At 33.1% G+C, this 22,327-nt stretch overlaps 1 protein-coding gene across 2 annotated transcripts in view; it reads left to right on the plus strand.

The window, feature by feature from the left end:
- Nucleotides 1-22,327, plus strand: part of LOC145297712 (wings apart-like protein homolog) — a 427,159-nt gene that overhangs the window by 222,015 nt on the left and 182,817 nt on the right. For both annotated transcript variants that reach the window (XM_080143917.1, XM_080143918.1), the window contains one exon: nucleotides 22,165-22,276. In XM_080143917.1, coding sequence (XP_080000043.1) covers nucleotides 22,165-22,276 — 112 coding nt within the window. The remainder of the gene's footprint in view (nucleotides 1-22,164; nucleotides 22,277-22,327) is intronic.

Here is a 22,327-nt window from a genome sequence, read left to right on the forward strand (position 1 = left end):
ATAGACAATACTATGATAGGATTAGAAACGATCTGGAGGGGGGAAGAACAAAATTTGGTTACTTAAGTGGGTGGTTTTAGAAGTATTTGTTGACAATGCACTTGTACATAACAATGTTGTAGTCAACAGGGAATTATTTCTATGGTACTGTGTTTCACAGATTTCTTGAAATAATGAAACTCAGATCATGGAAGTTCCGTTTGGTTTTAGTTACATGGAGGAAGAAAAGAATATTCTTTGCAGTGATGGTAGCTAAACTCCTGGTGAGGGCGCTTTAGTCATTTGGGCATTCTCCACTACTAAAGGAGATAATGCCTGGGAGGATGAGCTCTTTCTGAGATCGACCAGAACAGATACTAACTTTGACTTAGAAATCCTGAAGAACCTTCTAAAGAATCATTATTCATTTCAGCTGTTTGTACTTTAAGATGTTTACTCATCAGTAGTAGTAGATGATTCATTTCTGGATTTAAGTTAAAGCCGATTATTGTGATTATCGTCTCAACTCTTTTTTTTTCTCTCTTTAAAAAAATTTTTTTTTTTTATTTCGTACACTTTGTCTATTTAATAGACAAAGTGTACGAAATAAAAATAAAAATTTTTTTATGAAACTGTTAACCAGCTTTTAATTAGGACCAAACTTTGTCCCGCTGATGACCTAATTTATATGAAAATTGAAATGTTTCTTCAAAAATGTTTTCAATAATTACACATTATTTATTGATGATTACAAAATTAAATAAAAAATATGTTCTTATTTAATTTCTTTATTTCTATTTTACACAAATAATTTCTTTTCTTAATAAACGTTCGATTAACTAATCTTGCTAACGGAATTTAACAGCTTTGTTTTTAGAGTGTAATGTCAACAAGAACATAAGTCAGTTGTGAGACGCTATACTTCTGCCTGACAACATAAGGATGGGCCAATGTTTTATCTGAGCCTTACTTCTCCATATTACATGAAGTATTCCTGAAGTTTTGCTATGGAAATTTTAATTATTCAAAAACTGTTTATCTGATCAAGTTGAAATTTTGCATGGTGATCAATGTTATCAAAGATCATCAGATCCATACATCAAATTTAGAAAAATTAGAAGTTAAAATTCTGTTAAAATTTCAATCTGACCGAACTGGTTGAGGTCATATAAGATGCAAAACTTTATTTGCTACAATATGGACCTAGTAGTGGGTCTCTATGATGAACAGAAATCAAATTATCGCCAGAAGTGTGACTTCCATTTTCTGTAACCTTGACATTCTAAAATTAAATCAGTTCTAAGACCGTGATCAATATTTTGACCAAATCTGGTGATGATTGGTCAAGCAATATAGACACTAAAGCTATACACAAACATAGTGAGAAACAAACTTGATTGATTGCATGACCTCTGCGTCTCATCCTTGCAACCTTTTTCTCACAGAAGAGACATTGCAAATCTGTCTCTGTTCTATCATTATTTTCATGGCAAATACTAAACTATGCCCCCCCCCCCGGAAAACTTTTCAAAAAACATTCGTCTAGCTAAACGACTGTTAACAATTCCATTCCCACTCTCTCTCTGTTCCTAAAAATATTTATTTGCTTCCCCACCGAAAGCAAAATGTGACACAAGGTCATTTTTAATGTGGGGAAAAAAACCAGCTCCCTAAAAAGGGCACTATGGAAGTATGCAAAAAAAAAAAAAATGCCTTAATATAGAAAGGTTTCCGCCTTCATTGACTGAGGACAAATTAACTCGAGTGTAGCATCAGAACAGATACTACACTCTGATCCTGGCCTGAACAAAGCTTCTTTCCTAGAACTGCTTGCTTGTGAAACTCTGTACCATGGGTCTGTTTTCCAGCTAATTACAACATGGTTGTTTTCAAGTGAAATCTAAACAAGTTTTCTCTTAAATAATCAAATTATACTCAATTTTCATCACTACTGATTATTACGTTGTTGTCTCAGTGACCACTTTACAAGTAATAACCCTTATCCTCGAGTGATCTCCAAGTCTTCAGAAGTGGTGACCATTTGTAAAATATATATATATATATATATATATATATATATATATATATATATATATAATTATAAGACAACTTTGTGTTTTCTCTCTCTCCCTCTCTCTCGACTGCATGACTTGTACATTGAATTATAATTTATTTTACTATTAATCAAATATTTATTGGAATAAAAAATAATAGTGTAAAACAAAATAATTATTAAAAACCATTTTTACGAAAAAGATTGAACCCTCTTAGTGCAGCTGTTGCAAAACTTTAATAACACCTCAAATAGCAGACGATACTACATGCAAAGCTTGTTTTATTTGCAATATAAAACACGACAGCACAAATATACATAATAAATTCACCAGTTAACCAATATGTGCATGAGAAATAGCAACTACATGAGCGGATGGTCAGCCTTATTATAAATTCAAGATGGCTGCCATACCAATATGCAAATTAGTCAAGTTTTACAATGTTTTTTAATAGTCCTACTTATCTGCAACGAAGGTCATATACAATGAAAGGTTAAGCTTATAGTCATTTTAAAAATAAGTGTAAAAATAATATTTTTACAAAAACAAAAACAAAGCAAAAAACAATATCAGCGCTCAAATGGCTAATTACAATGTTAAATCTGCCAGAATTAATTTCAGTTTATTAATTCTAAAATAGATTGTGACTTAATATATTTTTAATTATTTTTCTTTAAGATCTTCACTCAAACATTGTCTGATAAATACAGCTATCTGTTAAAAGCTAACAATAACTTAAAACATGCCTCCTCCCCAAGAGTGTGTAACTCCAAGCTATAGCCTGTAGATAAGTACAGCGGTTATCAATCCAAATTTGTTTTTATATATATATATATATATATATATATATATATATATATATATATATATATATATATATATATATATATATGAATTAAGTCATATCTTCAATAAGCCATACTCTTTAGATCTAATCTCTTTATAAGTCATTTATTTTTAGAAATCAGAAGTATTAGCTCCAATATTCATTGGATAACGAACGGTTCAATTTCCTTGGCCTTTTTGCTAGAAGCAAAGCCTATAAAAAAATAAAATTTCAAACCAATTTGGGGATGTCTTAAGTAAGATAGCTAAATGTAAATATGGTATTGTGGTGACTGAAATGATTCTAGTTAAGAGTAGAATAGACTTTTTTTTTATTATTTACCAAGAATGACCAACGATCCCCAATTCCCCACATTTTTGATAGTGTTGTGACTAATTTATTCCAATTGTATTTTTTTTTTATAAATAAATATTTCAAAGTATGCATATCAGTTTTTCTGTCTTCAGTTAGTGAAGGAGAAATCCTTCAGATTGAGATAATATTTTTTCCTCGATCCAGACTTTCTCTCTTTTTAGTGACTAGAACAGGTTTTCTCCACATTAAAAACTGACCTTGTATCCAACTCTGCCTTTGTGGGGTGACAAGTGAATAGGAACAAACAATTTCATAATTTTAAGAAATTAACATCGAACTAGTTTCCTGGTTTGTTTTTTATTTGTACTAATGTTATTTATCTTCCTCCCACAAGGAGATGATGTGACACAAGGGTCGGAAAGTCGGATTAAAGAGCCAGTGTTCCTGAGGAGGAACACTCTGGCCTGCAAAAACTTCTTGGGAAGCCCTGTCAGTATTCCCAGGTAGAGGTGCCTAAACCAAATAGCAATATATTAACCTCTCCACAAATAGAGAAGGTAGCGCCTGGGAGGATGGACCTCCTAGAACTGCACAGGACCAACAAAATATCACTGTCAACAGGGAAAATACCATTTCAGAAATGGTTTAGACATTGTTGGCTTTGGGACAGCCTGTGGAAGCACCACGACTGAGCTTAAAATAGATTCAATGTCAGATCTATGTTCATGTTCTATGTTCTATGTTCTATGAGTTCAGTTTTACAGTTTTATTTTTCATTTTGTAATTGGTGTTTCGTCACTAAGTACAGAATGCCAAGTTCCATAAAAAAAAATGGCGCGTTAAAAAAATTAACTGTAAATAAGAAGCAGATGATTACTGATTATATTTTTTTTTAAAGAAATTATAGAAATTGTAACTAAAAAAGTTATCGACTGTTATTTTTTCATATACATTTATTAGCAGGGGAGCGAATCAAATACCAACCACCGATGGAATCGTTAAGAAAATTCACAATCCTTTCTGTCGTCCAATCATATTTAGTGCAAATAAATTTCAGTCTATTGTCTGACTTGTCTACCAAGTTTCAGCCATGAATCTCCAACAGTCTTTGTTTGATTACAATAAGCAAACCTGGATACAGTGTGCAAAAATTGTTACTAGCCTGACACACCCTTCTCTTGACACTACTCTGATTTGGGTTGGTATCGCTTTCTTCACTTCAGTAATATTTTGAGAATTTTTTTTGATAGGCATTATCGATGAGATAAAGCAGAGATAAAAAATGTACGAGTTGTGAGCGTGAAGACCATTCTTATTAAGGAGACGAAACCCACAGTGTTCCAGCATATCATTTAACAGCAATAAAATAATGACTGTTGGACTTTTATGATTACAACTTGGTGGACAAGTCAAATATAGACTGATATTTATTTGTACCAAATATGCTTGGTTACAGAAGGATTGTTGATTGACATTTTTGGCGGGGAGCACTTTATAGTTAATATTGTTTAAAAAAAAAAAAAAAGTCTCTTTCCAAAACAAAAATAACTCTACCAATTTCTAAATTCAGTCTTGCTTCATTCATAAGAAAACAAAACAAGCAGGAGCAGCTGAACAAATGGATGTTAAAAGTAAGATAGGGATATAGCCAGTTTTATGGAGATGTGACCTCTGCATTCAAAATAAAGAAACTGGGCTTTTAGTTCTTCCTCTTTTCTTCATCATCGGTTTAACGTACATTTTGCATGCTGGCATGTGTTGGACGGCTTTTAGATATTGGTTTTAAAACTAACCTATCCCTGAACAGGTTATTATTTAAACTAAATACCCAAAAATGCCACATATATTGTTTGAAATCATTTCTTTAAGTTGAGGCAAGATTTTTATAAGCCAGTTTCCCTTTTTAAAGGCAACCAAGTGAGTTGATGGGGACTAGTGCTTTTATCACCACGTGCTTGTAATACAGTTTTAAAGAAATATTTGTGACTAGCTGTATCTATTCAGTTGTCTAGGAGTATTTTTACTTTTTTTTTACTTCATTTTTTTAACCTTTTTTTACTTTTTACTTTTTTATTTTTTTTGTTTTTTATTTACTTTTTATTTTACACTTTTTACATTTTTTCTTTTTTACTTTCTTTCTTTTTTACTTTCTTTGTTTTTTACTTTATTTTTTTACTGTGTTTTTTACTTTCTTTGTTTTTTTTTTCTTTTTGTACTTTCTTTGTTTTTTACTTTGTTTTTTACTCTCTTTTTTTACTTTTTCTTTTTCTACTTTGTTTACTTTGTTTTTTTTACTTTTTCTTTTCTACTTTCTTTGTTGTTTTTTTTTTTTACTTTCTTTTTACATCACTTAATACTTCCGAGGTTGTAGATTAGCAGGTTTGTATGATACCTCAGGGAGATGAATGCCTCTGCCTTACACAGTTCCAGGTCATTCTTGGTCAAGGTATAGTACCTGTTGGCCTCTTTCTGTTATGCTGGATTCAGGAGGTAGATGAACTTCCTCAGTCATGATAAAGGCAATACATGTCTAGGAAAGGAAAAAAACAGATAGAAGGAACCCATTTGCCTTGTAAGGCAATCTTTTAGTGATGATGTCCAAAACAAATTTGTCATAATCCAGCACAGAAGTAGTAAGGCACAGAAAACTGCCATGAGAATGCTCATGTCAGTGCACAATTTGGTCTAATCAAAGGTAGTAATTATATATATATATATATATATATATATATATATATATATATATATATATATTGTATTTTTTAAGTGTATAATTTAAATCTTGAATTTATATATAACTAGCAGAGCGCCCGGCATTGCCTGATCGGAAAATATGTTTAAATATGATATTTTAATTTATTTGGTATTTACTATTTTAGAGCTAATTTTCCATTGATTATAATATTGTACCCACTGCAGTGATTTCAAAAGTAAAAAATTTAAAAAAAAAATGGCTCGAATGCCATCAGTTAGAATCGAAATCAAAACATATAGCCATCCAGCTTTATTCATTACTACCTCTACTATATCCTTACGCATATAAAAACTTAAAAAAAACAATGTTATAAAAAATATAAATGTATATTTGTGCATGCATAGAAGATCATTTCAAATCTACTTACACCTGCCGAGTTCCAATTTTTGACCCCTTAGAAGCTATTTTTATGATCTAAAAAAACAAATCGAATTTGTTCCACAGGTCCAGATCCCCTATATATCAAGTTTCAAGTCTGTAGACTAAAAATTGACAGAGGAGTTTGATACAAGTCATTTCTCAGACACACAGACTGTCACTTATATATATACACACAGGTAGATATAGATAAGAAACTAAGAGCCAGAGGTCACAAATTAGTCAGCAGATAGATATGTAGAGGGGGTCATGATTACATAACAAATACGGGAAGGAGGAAACTGGATATCTAGTGTCAGTCTTGTATACGAGCGAAGGAAAGAATATTAATGAAGCTCAAAATAGATTTTGTTTTTTTTTTATTTTACACTATGGCATTGTTTCCATTTTAATATTTTATTAGTAGGTGACTAAAACAAAAATAATAATTTAATGTGTAATTAGTGAAGGTACATTGAACCGAGAAGCACACACACACACACACACACACACACACACACACACACACACACACACACACATATATATATAAAAGTGAAAGTGTCTGTGTGTATTTCCTTACACAATAACTCTGTCAATTTTCAGTCTACAGACTCAAAATTCGATATACAGGGTACTGAGATTTGGGAAAATCTTTGTAATCAGTTTTCGGAGAGAAATTTGGCTGTTAAGAGATCAAAGTTCAATGATTTGACTTTTCAGAACTCTACCAAACTCCTCCGCCAATTTTGGGTCTAAACACTTGAAATTTTAGATATAGGTCCTTGGACAGGGATCTAACTTAATAACTTGATTTGAGCCTAAGGCAATAAATGTTAAGGGGCCATAATAGGGGTTAAAGTTTTTAAAAAATTTACATCTGCGGTCTCTACCAAATTACTCAGACAATTTCTGGTCTAAACAGTTTAAATTTTACATAAAGGGTATTCAAAGATAGGGCAAGCTTTTTAATCGGATTGGGTTGAAAATTTGAGCTATAAATATATAAATCTATGTATGTTTGCATGTCTGCCTAAAACTTTCGACAGAGGCGACGGATTTTCACAAGATCAGTATCATTTTGAAGTTTGACCCTTCAGACAACAAATATCAAAAAATTGGCTAAAAACATTAATTTCTTCACCCTCAACTGGGCACTTTTCTACAGGGAGATGTCACTTTTTTCGCCGATATTTTCGAAAGTCATCCCCTCTTTTCAATTGTCTAGCCTTAATTTAAACCTACGTCACTTCCGGTTTGGTGGTGGTCGTAACAGCAAAGACGTCACGTAGTGTATATATATATATATATATATATATATATATATATATATATATATATATATATGAACTCGTTTCATAATTTTATTACTATAGAGCAATTAAGATTCAATAATAGTAACATTTAAAAAATATTTATAGACATTTTTAAAGAATATTTTTAAAATCTAGTGATAAAATTAATGAGTGGGGAAAAACTGATGTTTAAAATCAGAATCGATTTAGCCTTCGATATTTTTATTTCGATTTTTGATTTTAATTGCTATAATTTCTAAGGAAAAAAAGTTTTGACTTACTATGTTTTTAAGGTTGAAAATCTTATTTTTATTTATATAGAAATTGATATCTTGAAGATAAGAAACCTCAAAGATACCTTCAATTTTTGTGAAATTTTAACAATAAGGTATTAGACATAATTAAGTTATTTTCAATTTCTTTGTAGTATTTTAGGGACTATAATATGAGCACAATTTTCCATCTGAAAATTCAAATATTTCAGATTTGTATTAAGTGTAATTCACACCAATTATACAATATTTCTTGAATTCTAATTTCTCCTTCATACTCTTTAAGCTTAAATTTTAAACATTTTTTTAGAATCAAAATCATGTAACAATGATTCTAAACATGAGGCTTAATATCATATCTTGATTTTAATTTTCATGGTGGGTCATGTTAATCATGGCTGCAGATCCTAATGGAATAGCTTACAGGCCTCTTATAGGTATTTTCTTGATACATACCAATTCCTTCAAGTTAGTACTTACAAATGTTTTGTGTATCTTTTTTATATGTGTGTGTGTATGTGTATTACACAAAATCAGAATATCAGTACCGTCGGTTTCAAATTCAAACAGTGGGGACTAATATCTGTGTATGTGTTTTAACTGACGGTATCAATGTTTTTTCTGATCTTCTGTAATGCATATATGAATAAATATTATGCTCTTTCTTTTTTTTTTAATTTCTTAATCGAACACTGTGATGGAGTTCTCTTCCACTAAACTTATATATAATTTTTCTACCGTATATGATTGATTGACTTCCTAGTGTTTCCAAATGCAATTAAAGGTTAATTTGAAGGATTTTTTTTCATACCAGCTAGGTTGAGGTTCATCTTGACAACTTAGGGACTGACTTGAATCACCAAACCATTCTTTGTCAAAGGAAAATATGGTTTGTCTCAATCCTAGGAGGTAAACTCGTAGGAATTACCTCCTTCTCCTCCTGCTGCTGCTGCTGCTGAAATGGCAGTTAGGTTATTACCGGTTGCTTGAAGCACTCCTGCTGAGGACTGCCAACAGATGCATTCATGGGTAATTTTGTACCCAATGAAAGTGTCTCCTCTGAAGATCTGCCCCCCCCCCCGCGCTTTTTGGCCTTGTGCCAGATCTTGCTGCATTAGGGAGTAAATAAATACAATTGGTTCTTATGGGGATCTTCTAATGGATTTTTTTTAACTGACAAACAAACTTCTTTTTTTGTTATGAATTAGAAATGGAAATTTGAAAAACCGAAAAATTTTCACCTACTTGTTTCACGGCTTTACCATGAGAGAAGAAAAAACTAAAAGTAACGCATGAGAAGATCTGTAATTTTGGGGAATATATATATAGTCATAGTGATAGAATACAACAGATTTAAATTTACATAGTGTTGGAGACGCCCCTCCATAAGATTAATGGACTATCTCATGACGTCACTTCCTCTGGTGATGTTACTTCTGGTAACGAGTAACGGTGCCCGGCAGTCAGAGATTGGCACGTGGCCAAGGAGGTCGTGTGCAAACGCCCTACCGTTGAGGAATGGTATTGCTCAACTTGCTTTGCTTGTAATATATGTGAATACATGTTTGTTCCTAAAAGTCCTGGTTTCCTTCGTTTTATTACCATTTAACCCCATAACACATAGAGAGAGAAGATATACAAATAAGTTGTATTAATAAAATGAAGAGAGAGAGAGAGAGAGAGAGAGAGAGAGAGAGAGCAAAAATAGAAAACGGAAGGGGATACAAAGGACCTAATTTGAAAGCAGGGAGTCATCCAGTGTCTAAGTTGTTTCATACATAATATCTTTAGATGGCGGGGGGGGGGGGCATAGTTGATTGATTTGTTTGTTTAATTTTAACGCATATCAGCCCTTTCCTAGTTATTTGATACTGAATTCGGTAATTTTAGAAAAAGTTTTTATGCTTCAAGTTTATTATATATCTTCAAATATTCATTCATGTTGTTTGGTTTGGTTGTTTTGTAATGGGAAAATGTATTTGTTTTTGATTTTGCAGAACATGATTGAGTTTTGCAAAGGAGGCGTAATGAAAGCCCATTCTTTGTTTAATTTGTTGAGTGAGCTATAAGAACTGATTTGATTAATCTTTTTTTATATATGGATTTTCTTTTTTTTTAATATTCAAGTAATGTCTTATTTGGTCTCTGCAGGATTTTTGTTTTTCAATATTTTCTGTTTATTCTAGCTGCCAATTTCTGTGTTACTTTGCAAATTGGCTTTATCTGAGAAAATAAAATAATTGTTTTTTTTTTCTCTTCTTTTTCGCTCATTATTTTTATTTAATTTTTTTTTAGTTTTATATTTTTTTCATTTTTATCTTTTATTTATTTATTTTTTCATTCATATATCATACTAAAGGCGTTTTCTTTTGTCTGTTTTTATTTTTATTTAATTTTTGTTAATTTTAGCGTTTTATTATTCAATGAACTTAAAATTAGAACTAATGGCTCCTCTGCACAAACGATCATTTAATTATAAAAGAATTAATAATATCAAAATTAATTATCTTTTTTTTTTTCTTTTATTCAATCAACCTTCAATTCATATTTCTTCCTATCACGTCAATCTTTCACCCCCATCCTCGCACTCGGATTTCGACTTTAGAAAATTGAATGCCCCAAAATAGATTCATTTTATTTCTTCACCTTCATACAAAAGGTGTGAATAATATTCTGAAAAAAAAAAAAAAAAAAAAATTGAAGCTTTAGATAAAGTGTGGCACAGGGTCAGAAATATTTGTCCATGCTGGCATGTGTTGGACGGCTTTTAGAAATTGGCTTCAAAACTAACCTAACCTTGCGATGATCAAATTCACTTTTCACAGTATACCAGACTTTTGCATTATTGCATCCTTGACCTTTGGGCTAGGAGCAAAATGCAGTATCTGATCTGATATTATACTTCAGGGTTTTTTTTTGGGGGGGGGGTATATTTTTTTTACTCTTCACGATTAGGGAAGGGGAATTTGGACGATTTAAGTTTTATCCCAATGCTAAATTTTTCGCAAAATTCACAAAAATAAATATGAAATCACATGGAGAAATTTTATTTTGAAGAAATAATTTCTAAATGAAACACTCAATCAGAATAGCAAATTCATTATAATTTAGTTGACCTTATAATTGATGTACACATCGAAAATGAGCCCCCAGTGCCAGATTTATGAATAGTGATGATCCCCTTGTGCTAGTTAAGTTATAAGAAACCTTACTTGGTCACTTAAAAAGGCAGATCTACTGGGAACAGCGGTAGGGGACTGGTTTAATCACACTAAAATTAACTTCATGTCTGACCTTCTTGAAACGAGTAAGTAGTGGGATTCTCAAATGATGACCCATATAAGTACTGACCAAGCTCAAAATCTCTTAAGTGATCTTATACGGGGATGGTTAACATAGTTATAGTTGTATATACACACTTATCTCATGCCCAAATGAGATTTTGTTTGCCTCTGTACAAGAATTTATATTTTTATTTTCTTATTTTTATAAGAATACTCATTCCATCAAAAGTAACGGAAAAACTTTTGCAGTCTTAGCACTAATATTCATATATAAACTGGAATATCATTCAGTGCAGTTAGAAACAAAGAAATAAGAAAAAAAACAAAAACGTATTAAACTGAAACGTTTAAGAAAAAAAAAAGCATCAATTAGTATAGAAAGAAAACAGGAAAACAAAGGATTCTCATTATTGAAATAGAGTGTAGACTTTATTAATTCATTTCAGATGACAGAGAAGGGGCGTTGAACTTGATATTTATTTTTTTCTCTTTCCTATAAACACTTGAAATCATTTTGCATGACTGGACAGATGTATGTATTTATATATGGTGTTATATATAGACTAGGATGATGGGGTTGGAACACTTACTGATATGAAACTGACAGTATTATGTTGTTTTTACTTGATCAGCTGTAACGCTATACAATAACAAATATTAAACTCATAAAATCATTATTTTTGTAATTGTATTTTAATAATTGAGCACGCAGTTAGATTTCTTTCACCCAATCTTACCAACATATAACAAAGGCAAGCAGACCATACAGAAAGCTAGTCAGATAGTGTTCAACAGTGTTTTTTTACACACACACACACACACACACACACACACACATGGTGTCAACCATAGCGTAATGTAATGTTCCGGCATCTGCTGTTGAACACTACCTGATTAGCTTGCCTCGAGATTATAGCTAGAACTTAATTCTTTTTGTTTCCCATGATAATTCTTGATAGCTAAGGCTTTTAATTGAATAGTGAGCTACGGAGTCAAAGTAAATTTTGTTACTGGGTTTGAATTCTTCAACCGGTAATAATTATCACTTCATACACTAATGATAGTATAAGCATAAAACCTTAGTGTTTGTAGCTAATATATATATATATATGGTTAATAGAATTTCTTGTGTGCAGGGCGTTTGCGCAGTTGGTAGAGTGCTTGCCTCGCATGCAAGAAGCTTGGATTTTGAATCCTGAGTTTGGATTTGTCTAAATGATGAGCCCAAATGAGGGCGAAACACGAGTCTTGGTCTTCCGGTTTGTTGACTGTCATGGCTCTTGTGGGCTGTGACGTTTGGCTGTGGAATTTATTTTATATATATATATATATATATATATATATATATATATATTACACAGACATGTTTCGTTGTGGCCACAACTCATCAGTGGCTCAACCTATATATACAGATGAATACACAGTTCTCAATTTTTGAGATGAAGATTGCTTATTCATATTATGTGGATTCTTCAGACTATTGTTCTCATCTTGAGTGTTATTTGCACAATGTTTTAATCGATGTAACCCCCGACCTTCTTCAGGTATATCTTGTTTAATGTGGGAATCTGCATGGAATTTTGATCGAAATTCTTTATTTAGTTCATGGAACTAACATGCTGTTGTTTCGTCATCCATAATTTGGTAGAAGTCCTAAGTTTTTAATTTTTTTTTATTCTTTTTACATAGAAGTCACCTCTTATCAAGGCCCAGAGGCCACTTGAGGATAAGGGTTATTAAGTGTAGAGTAATCAATGGGATTATAGCGTAGTAATCGTTAATAATGGAAATTTGGTAAATTGTATTACCTAAGGGTGCTGTTCATCAAGAATTTGTTTATGTTAGACTTGAATACAACCAAGTTGTAATCAGCTGGGAAACAAGCAAACGGAAGAGAGTTCTACAGGCGTGCAGTTCTAGGAAAGAAACTTTGTTCATGGAATCTACGTTTTGATTTAGGCACAGTTAAAGAGTAGGGAAAATTATTGACAGTAGTTTCAGCTAGACGGGTGTTTTTCGCGAAAGATTGGCGAGGGAGGACGAGAGATTGGAGCTCAACAAATTCATACTAGTAGAGTCACATATGAAAAATGTCTATCCATACATAAATATCGATTTTATTTATGAATTATTAGAACAACCAAAAGTAAAAATTCACAATTGCATTTTTATGTTGCCCACATTGAAGATTAAACCTTCAATCTCCAGAAATGTAATTTTACAACTGTATTTCACTGAGCACGCTATCTACAGTGCTACAGGTCCTTGCAGAATAAATCGAAATAAATAGACATTAATCTTTATTATAAAGTTTATGAATATTACCTTTTTTAGCTACTATATAGCTGCCATGTTGGTTTGGTTCATTATTGTTTTTTTTTGTTTTTTTACGTTTATTGTTTATTTCTGACAATTTCAAACCAGAAATGTTTTTGTTTGCTTAAAACAATTCATCTTTTTTTTTTTTTTTAATTACAAAGAAAACAATTGATTTCCTACAATTGTTCATGTTCACACAGCTTTTTTCTTTTTACCTTATATTTGTTTTCAATAATATATCAACTATTTTTCAGCTGCAAAAATATTTTTCTATTGTTTTAAGAATCTTGTTGCATGCAAGAATGAGTATAAGATGACATGTCTAGATATAAGATATAACTAAAACCAAAACTAGCAATTCTACTCGGTATTGCTCGGGAGTCTTTTTATATGTATCCAACCTGGGTGCTCGACGTTGCCCGGGTGTTTTTATGTGTGTGTTGAGAAAAAAAAAAGTGGTAGTAGGCAGGCAGGTTCGAACCGGTACCGTGAAAGAGTAAAAGAAAGTGGGGAAAAAAAAAAAAAAAAAAACCCTGACATGTTAGCTGTTGCACCCATCGCCAAACCAGAAGTGACATAAGTTTAAATTAAGCCTAGACAATCGAAAAGAGGCGATGACTTTCGAAAATATCGGTGAACAAAGGAACCAGTACTGAAAAGCAAAACATTGCTGTGAATGTCTTGTAAGGGGTGGGGGACCATAGCTGGAAGCTCAGAAGAGCACTTGCTATGGAAATAATGACAGAGCAGAAAAAGTGTATTCCCCACTCTTTATCTGTGCCTAAATCCAAACGTAGATTCCATGAGCAAAGCTTCTTTCTTAGAACTGCACGCCAGTGGAACTCTCTTCCGCTTGCCTGTTTCCCACCTGACTACAACTTGGACGTCTTCAAGTCCAACATAAACAAACTCCTGACAAACCGCCCCCTTAAGTAAGACACTCTATCAAAACCCCCAATACTAATGATTATTACAATACTATCTCATTGATTACTGTACACGCAATAACCCTTATCCCTGAGTGGCCTTCGGGCCTTGATAAGTGGTGACCCCCATGTAAACCCCCCCCCCAAAAAAAAACATCTTTTTTGTGCTAAAGGGATACTTATGGCAAGTAAGCTATGCAGAAACGTTCAGGTTTTGCTTTAAGAAATAATGTGCCAGGCTAACTTAAGAGATTGGTTTTTTTTTTTACCTTTAACTTTTTTTCATAACAGCTTCATCATAACTAACGGTTTTGTTTTTTCGATGTAACGACTTTTGACAACAAACGTTCGATCAAAAGAAATTAATTTGGCTGACTAATTAAATTATAATCGATTTTAGTTTGAAGCGTTCAAATTTGTTTGTTATTTGAAAATTGTCGCCATTTTTTTTTTTTTTTTTTTTTTTTTTAATTTTTGGTGAGTTATAATTTTCATTTTTACTTTTTTTTTTTTTCCTTGCTGCAACGAGATTGCATAATTAAAACACTTTGTCAAAAGAATGAAGTCACTTAAACCTCTGTTATCATCATCATCATCATCGTCATAATAATTTAACAAAAACAAACAAAAAAAAACAGGAAAATTAATCACCCAAAATAAATAAATGGAGCCAAATAAAGACCCATAAAGTTATATGTCCTTCCTATTTTTCACAACTCCCCTCCCCCCATTCTTTCCTCAGCCTATTAATGTTTTTCATGATATAGATTTTCAAAAGGAGCAGATAGTCCCCTACTCTCAGAACTGGTGTTATTTCAGAACTTTCCTTCTTCTAAAGTAGTTACCCTACCAATGCTTGAGTCTAGTCTACACTAATATTTAACCGATAGCTAAGAGTTTAGTGTTATTATCAGCCAATTCTTTCCACTATTGTAACTAACTGGCCGTCGGCGTCATCATTATCTCCTTAACACACAAGGAGTCAGCTTAATGAATAGTGATCGTCCAGTCATTGTAGATATGTTTCGTTTTTTTTGGCACTTCTCTATATTTTTGGACGAGATTTTGTAGTTGATAAATGGTGTTTTTAGATAAAAAAACAATGGTTTCAACTGATTTTTTTTGTCAATTCTAATAAGTTTACAAGCTAGCTTCTAAATTATGCAATCGAAATTACTTGAATATTACTGAATTATTAAAAAAACAACTTTAATTGTGTTAGCAGGTGAAAAATTGCCACCATCTTATTTAAATCAAAACGGAAAATTACCTCACTCTCCTGTGTTTTACGATCATTTTCATCAAATTCTATTTTTTATTTTCTTTAATAAATAATTTTCTACCGTATCGATTGTCGTAATTTTTGTATATAATCATCTTAAAAATATGAGGAATATGTAGATGCCATTGTTTTCATGTGAAATTCAGTTTTACGATTTCTGAAATTTCGTCCCAATAGTGTACAAGTGCCGATTTTTTTTCTCTTTGTGACTGTAATAATAGAAACAATTAAAAAGAACACCACCTCTCTTATTTGCTCTGGGTGGCATCTTAGTTTCTGCTTGTTGGTCCCTTGATTTATCGGAGAGGGACCTATGTTTTCAGTGGCGTCCATGTGTCCAGACGATTGCCAGATAACCATCCATTAGTTTTTCCCGAAATTTTGCCACAAATTGTATTTCATTAAATAGATGTGCACAGTAAAAAAAAAAAAAATTTTTGTGTGTGAAAATTCCCGTTGCATCTGCAGGGGCTCAAAAGAAGTAAAAAATGCCCCAATATGGCCAAAAATTACACGTTTTTCTCCATAACTTTTGATCCATACATTAGATTTTTCTGAAACTTGGCCAAAATGCAGAGCCCATCGTTCTTAATATAAATCAAATATGGCAAAATTCTCGTTGCCAGGGACTTTTAGTGCTAAAAACGCCCCTTTTTGTGGCTCTTTTTTCATATTTCTTAACAAAAACTTGATGTCTTACTATATAGTGGTTTTTCATGGTGGTCAACTCAAATATACATGTGTTAAGGCCTGAAACTGCACCATTGTCCATTTATAGTGGGATTCGGCGTCCCCAGGGGTTCAAGAGGTCAGAAATGCCCCAAAATAGCCCAAAATGACACTTTTTGCCCTATAGCGTTTGATCCATCCATTAGATTTTCCTGAAACTTGGCCAAAATGTGGAGGCCATTGTTCTTAATATAAATTCAGTATGGGTGACTCTGGCAAAATTCCAGTTTTCATCCTTCTGGGACTTTTAGGGCTAAAAAACATGCCATTTTGGAGCTCTTTTTTCATATTACTCAAAAACTTGATATGTATGTCTATATAGTGGTTTTTCATGGTGCTGAATTCAAATATACATATCTTAAGGCGTGAAACTGCACTGTTTGTCCATTTTCACTGGGATTCAGCATTCCCAGGAGCTCCAAAGGAGTCACAAATGCCCCAAAATTGCAAAAAATGACACTTTTTACCCCATAATTTTTGTCCCATCCATTAGATTTTTCTGAAACTTGGCGAAAATATGAAGGCAACTTTGTCCCTTCACATTCATCACATTCATCATTTCTTCACTATTTTTTGTGGCGTCATCTCATATCCAGCACGAGAGGGGGATCATGCACGCATGGCTTGTTTTATTTGGTTTTGTTTTGTTTTTTGTTTGCAGCACATGCCACTTTAGTCTCTCCTCACCGTACTGAACGAAGATAGATTTTCAACAAAATATATTTGTTTGTTTTGATGTCCAACAACCAAGAAGCAGAATCTGTTTCACTCTTTTGCAAGCTCAAAAAAAAAAGAAGGAGGTCGAACCACTCTTACGTCTTGTCTTCAGTATATCGAAAGAATATCTTAATTAAATTAAAGCACAAAAGGAAGTAATCTTGATACTATGCTATATTAGTATTAAAGGAGAAGAGGGCAATGTTTGACCTGGGATGACCTGATAATGGTTGAAAGGTTGTCAAACACAAACAAACATGTCACTCTGTGTAGAAGACTAATACTCTTGTTGACAACTGTCCGTTTCGAGAGACGATGGTGTAGCAGTGGAGCTACATAGCCTGGACAAGGTGATGTGGAAGGATGGCTGTTGTCTGTGCAGCATCCGCCCCCTCCTCCACAATGCCAGAAGATCCAAGGGAAAGACAGTCGATACAGCTTCGCTCTAACTGCACCGCGGGAGTTGTCAGTGATGACATTATAAAGTCAGGCTGCCTTAGGGATTCCATTTCCAGATTTTCTGTTGGGATTTACTCTCTTAGCCTTTCCCCTGATGGAGTAATCCTGCAAGGCAGTGAAGGCTTCGAATCAGTTGCCTACAAAGTCAACTAAAATAACAATTTGTCAACTAGCACAATACGATTAAGGAAAATTATTGACAGTGCTTGTAGAGTGTTTGTTGTGAATGTTTTACAGGGGAGAGGAGGTATAGATAAAAGCTTAATTGAGCACCTGCCATAAAAATAACAATAGAGCAAAAAATAGATTTGCAACGCCTCTTCTGTTAGAAAAAGATAGTAGAGGAGAGAAAAGAACAACACTTATAAGATGTGATAATAAGACAAATTCTTGCTGTGAATGTCTTGTAAGGAGTGAAGGACAATAGATTGAAGCTCAGTAGAGCACTTGCTGTGGAAATAACGACAAAGCAGAAAAAGTGTAGCAAGGTAGGCCTTCTCTTAGATGAGCTATCATCTGAAGGTGACAAACCGCACCTGCTCGAAGTGACTGGTTTTAAGGCACCAGTGGACTGCCTTTGCCCCTTCTCCTAGTTAGTATAAACAGTTTTACGAGGCTTAGTTGTTAAATAACATGAGATGGCCAGGAGCTGGACTTGGTTGTCAGAGGCTATTTAAGACGCATGCTATGATTGCATTTTTTAGGGGAAGGGAGTTTATCCTCACTACCACTCTCGGTTGTGACAACCTTTGAAACCTGTTGTGTATTATTACTTTAGTTAGAAGAATTACAAACACTTATGTATGAAAATATGATGGTATGTCGTTATTGTTGCTTTTAATGAATAATAGAAGTGAAAATTATTAAGGTGTAGAAGGCGCACAGAAGTTGATCGAAGTTTCTCTCGATCCCAATTTGAGTTAGTTGATATAACATTTTTGAACCGTCATGCATCCTCAACTGTCACACCCACTTTTGGGTTTCACCAAAGAACTTAATGTAATCAAACGCCCCACCCCCTCCCTCCTCTCCGGCACGTGACTCTCAGTTGTTTATCCTTTATTCAGCAAAAGGGTGTATTTCTTTCAGTGCATCTGCAGATGGCTCTGTGCCAAACAGCTGAATGTTATTCTTTTGGTCAGGTGTTATCTGTCAGCCACCTGCGTAAATTTAAGGTATCCCTCCTCCTCCTCCTCCTCCTCCTATTATTATTATTATTATTAGTAGTAGTAGTAGTAGTAGTAGTAGTAGTATTACAAACGAATAATAGAAAGCCAAATATTGGTCGTCTTCTTCATAACTTTTGCAAACGTGTTCTTGTCTTGTATATTTTGTTTCTTTACACACATTTTTAAACTGTTTTTGTTTTTTTATGGCTCCTGGCAACGCCAGGTAGCCATGCTAGTAGTGAACAAAAAAAAAAAAAAATTCATTGTGTAATTACCAACGTTACGCTGACACGAGAAATACATGGACCGATACACACACGTGGAGTTATCTTAGAAATTTTGTTAAATATTACCGAATAGTGTTGGAAAAGGTATGAGTCCACAATTGACCCCTGTCCCCCACGGTTATGTGTAAAAAATAGCAACTTTTGTTCAATTGTGTATCTGACGAATTGTTTACAGTAAATATTCTCTTTTTTTATTTTAAACAATTTAATTTGTAGTTAGACAGAAAAAAAAAAAAATTGGCTCTTTAGCTGGGAACAAAGTGTGGTATCTGTTCCGATGCTGCACTTCATCATTTCTGACCTAGGTCAGTGAAAGGCAGGGGTGGAGGGGATAGACCAGGGCAATTTTTATGATTGTGCCAGTCAAATCGGTGTATCACATCTTTTCCTTTACATTAACTCTGCCCTCGTTCAGGGGGGGGGGGCACACCTAAATAAACACATATCAAACTATATGATCGAATATACAATGGTAGATTCCCATTTTATTTTTGTATTTTCTTTTAATTCTTCAGTTGCAAAATACTTATCTTGATAGATTAAAAAAAAAAACTACTGAAATCTTATTGTAATTTTAAGCTGAAGTTCAAACTGTTTTAAATCGGTTTGTAAATAGTTTGTGACCTAGATCAACCTTATTGTTTGCAATAACGATTTTTCATTATACTATCTCAGATTTTATAAGTTTAAAAAAAAATTTTTTTTACCAAGATGTTATCACTTATTGAGGCGTAAAAGCCGCTCGAGGATAAACATTAAATAAGTATTAGTTGGGCGATGAGACAACACTATGATGATTGGTATTAATGGTGGTGATTGGGCAGAATTTGATTATTTAAGAAGGCGGCTCAACAAGAATGCGTTTACATTGGGCTGGAAAACGATATGTTGTAGTCTGATGAGAAGCAGCCCTGCAGTACTATGTTCCACAGACGGCCAGTTTTAGGAAATAAACTTTGTTCATGGAAGTTTAGTTTTAGGTCAAAAGAGAGAAGCTATTGACAATGGTTGTAGTTAGACGAGTTTTTGTTGTGAATCTTTTACAGTAGTGAGAATCATAGATTGAAGCTCAATCGAGAATGGCAACAAAATAAATGTTTGCACTCATTTTTTTAACTTTGAAATTTAAATCTGGTAATCACATTTTGTCAAATGTTGATTTATGTATGCTTTGAATAAATATTTTGGAAGATTTAATGTTGATTTATGTATGCTTTGAATAAATATTTTGGAAGATTTAAAGAAAAAAAAAACAAACGAAAAAACTGTTTCAAATTACAGATTACAAAATCTCCATTTACAAACCATCTCTATTTACAAAATAGAATCTTCGATTGAATATTTTAAAATGTTAAGTACTTGAATCGAAATAACTTGATTCGCCATTAAATAACAGAAACGTCACGTTGGTATGTCGTTTAACCAAACGACGCGACCAATCTTGAAGCTTTCGTCTAAAAAAATGAATTCAAAAAGAAAGCATTTTCCAAAAATAATTCACTTGAAAACGGAGAGGATGTTTCCTTGCCTACAACAGTTGATCGAATAAATGAAAACGATTTCATGTATATTTTTAAATATGAGTTCGATGGTGTTGTGAATATATAAATAAAGTTAAAGAAAATGTAACCCATTAGATCATCCATTGAGCTCGGGAGCGAGGGAAGAAGAGAATAACAAAATCCAAACTTAGTTTCTTTCCGCTCGCTTTCCTTCCCTCTTTTTCCTGTCTCTATTTTCATCTCTCTCTTTCTTTTCTTTATCGCTTTATCTCATTTTCTATTTCCCCCCCCCCTCCTCTCTCTCTTTCTCTTCTTCCTTTTCTTTTTTTCTCTCTCTCTTTCTTTTCTTTTTCTCTCTCTTTCTTTTCTTTCTCTCTGTTTCTCTTCTTCCTTTTCTCTCTCTTTCTCTTCTCCCTCCTTTTCTCTCTCTTTCTCTTCTCACTCCTTTTCTCTCTCTTTCTCTTCTCCCTCCTTTTCTCTTCTTCCTCCCTTTCTCTCTCTTTCTCTTCTCCCTCCTTTTCTCTCTCTTTCTCTTCTCCCTCCTTTTCTCTCTCTTTCTCTTCTCACTCCTTGTCTCTCTCTTTCTCTTCTCACTCCTTGTCTCTCTCTTTCTCTTCTCACTCCTTGTCTCTCTCTTTCTCTTCTCACTCCTTGTCTCTCTCTTTCTCTTCTCACTCCTTGTCTCTCTCTTTCTCTTCTCCCTCCTTGTCTCTCTCTTTCTCTTCTCCCTCCTTTTCTCTCTTTCTCTTCTCCCTCCTTTTCGCTCTTTCTCTTCTCCCTCCTTTTCTCTCTCTTTCTCTTCTCCCTCCTTTTCTCTCTCTTTCTCTTCTCCCTCCTTTTCTCTCTCTTTCTCTTCTCCCTCCTTTTCTCTCTCTTTCTCTTCTCCCTCCTTTTCTCTCTCTTTCTCTTCTCCCCCCTTTTCTCTCTTTCTCTTCTCCCTCCTTTTCTCTTTTTCTCTTCTCCCTCCTTTTCTCTCTCGCTTCTTCCCCCTTTGCTGTGTCTTTCCTTCCCTCTCTTTCTTTCTCTGTCCCCTCCCTCTCTCTCTTTTCTCTTTTTGTCTCCCTCTCTCTTTCTTTCTCTTTCCCTTCATATTTTTCTCTCTTTATCTCTCTCCTTATTTATTTTTCTTAAACTACCAATTAAATAGTATTATTACTTATGAGTATATTTCTTTTTTCTTATAATGAACTATTCGAATCTTTTTACTCTTTCCTTTATTCTTACTTTTGACTGCTAATAAACTGAGAGAGTTACAAAAGTAAGAGTTATAGACGATGTATAAATTAATAATTGAGCAAAGTTAAACAACATTATTATTTTTGTTATTATTTTTTATTATCATTATTTTATTTCGATTTTGATTTTTTTATTTTCATGATTATCATTATTTTTATTATTATGACACTAATAAAAAATATTAATGATCATTATTATTTTTTTATTGTAATCATTACTATTTTTATTTCTGTTATCATTAGTGTTATTTTATTATTTTTATTTTATTATTTTTAATATTTCTTGTAATTATTATTTTATCACCATTATTATTATCATTATCATTATTATTATTATTATTATTTGTCTTAATTTCTAAATGTTTAAACATCTGTATTTCTTTTTTTTTCCTTTTTTTTTAGTGTTTTTGGAATTGCCACGAAATGTATGATGCCTGCTTTCCGGATGCATCTACGAGCTCACGGTACGCCTGCAAAGATCTTCACTGCTTTGCATGATGCTCCATTAAACCCGGTAAGTTGGATTCTTTTGTTTATCTTATAGAGTTATTATATTTAACTTAAA

This window comes from Euprymna scolopes, chromosome 18, assembly GCF_053919585.1.
Source record: "Euprymna scolopes isolate OS-2025 chromosome 18, ASM5391958v1, whole genome shotgun sequence".
Classification (NCBI taxonomy): Eukaryota; Metazoa; Mollusca; class Cephalopoda; order Sepiida; family Sepiolidae; genus Euprymna; species Euprymna scolopes.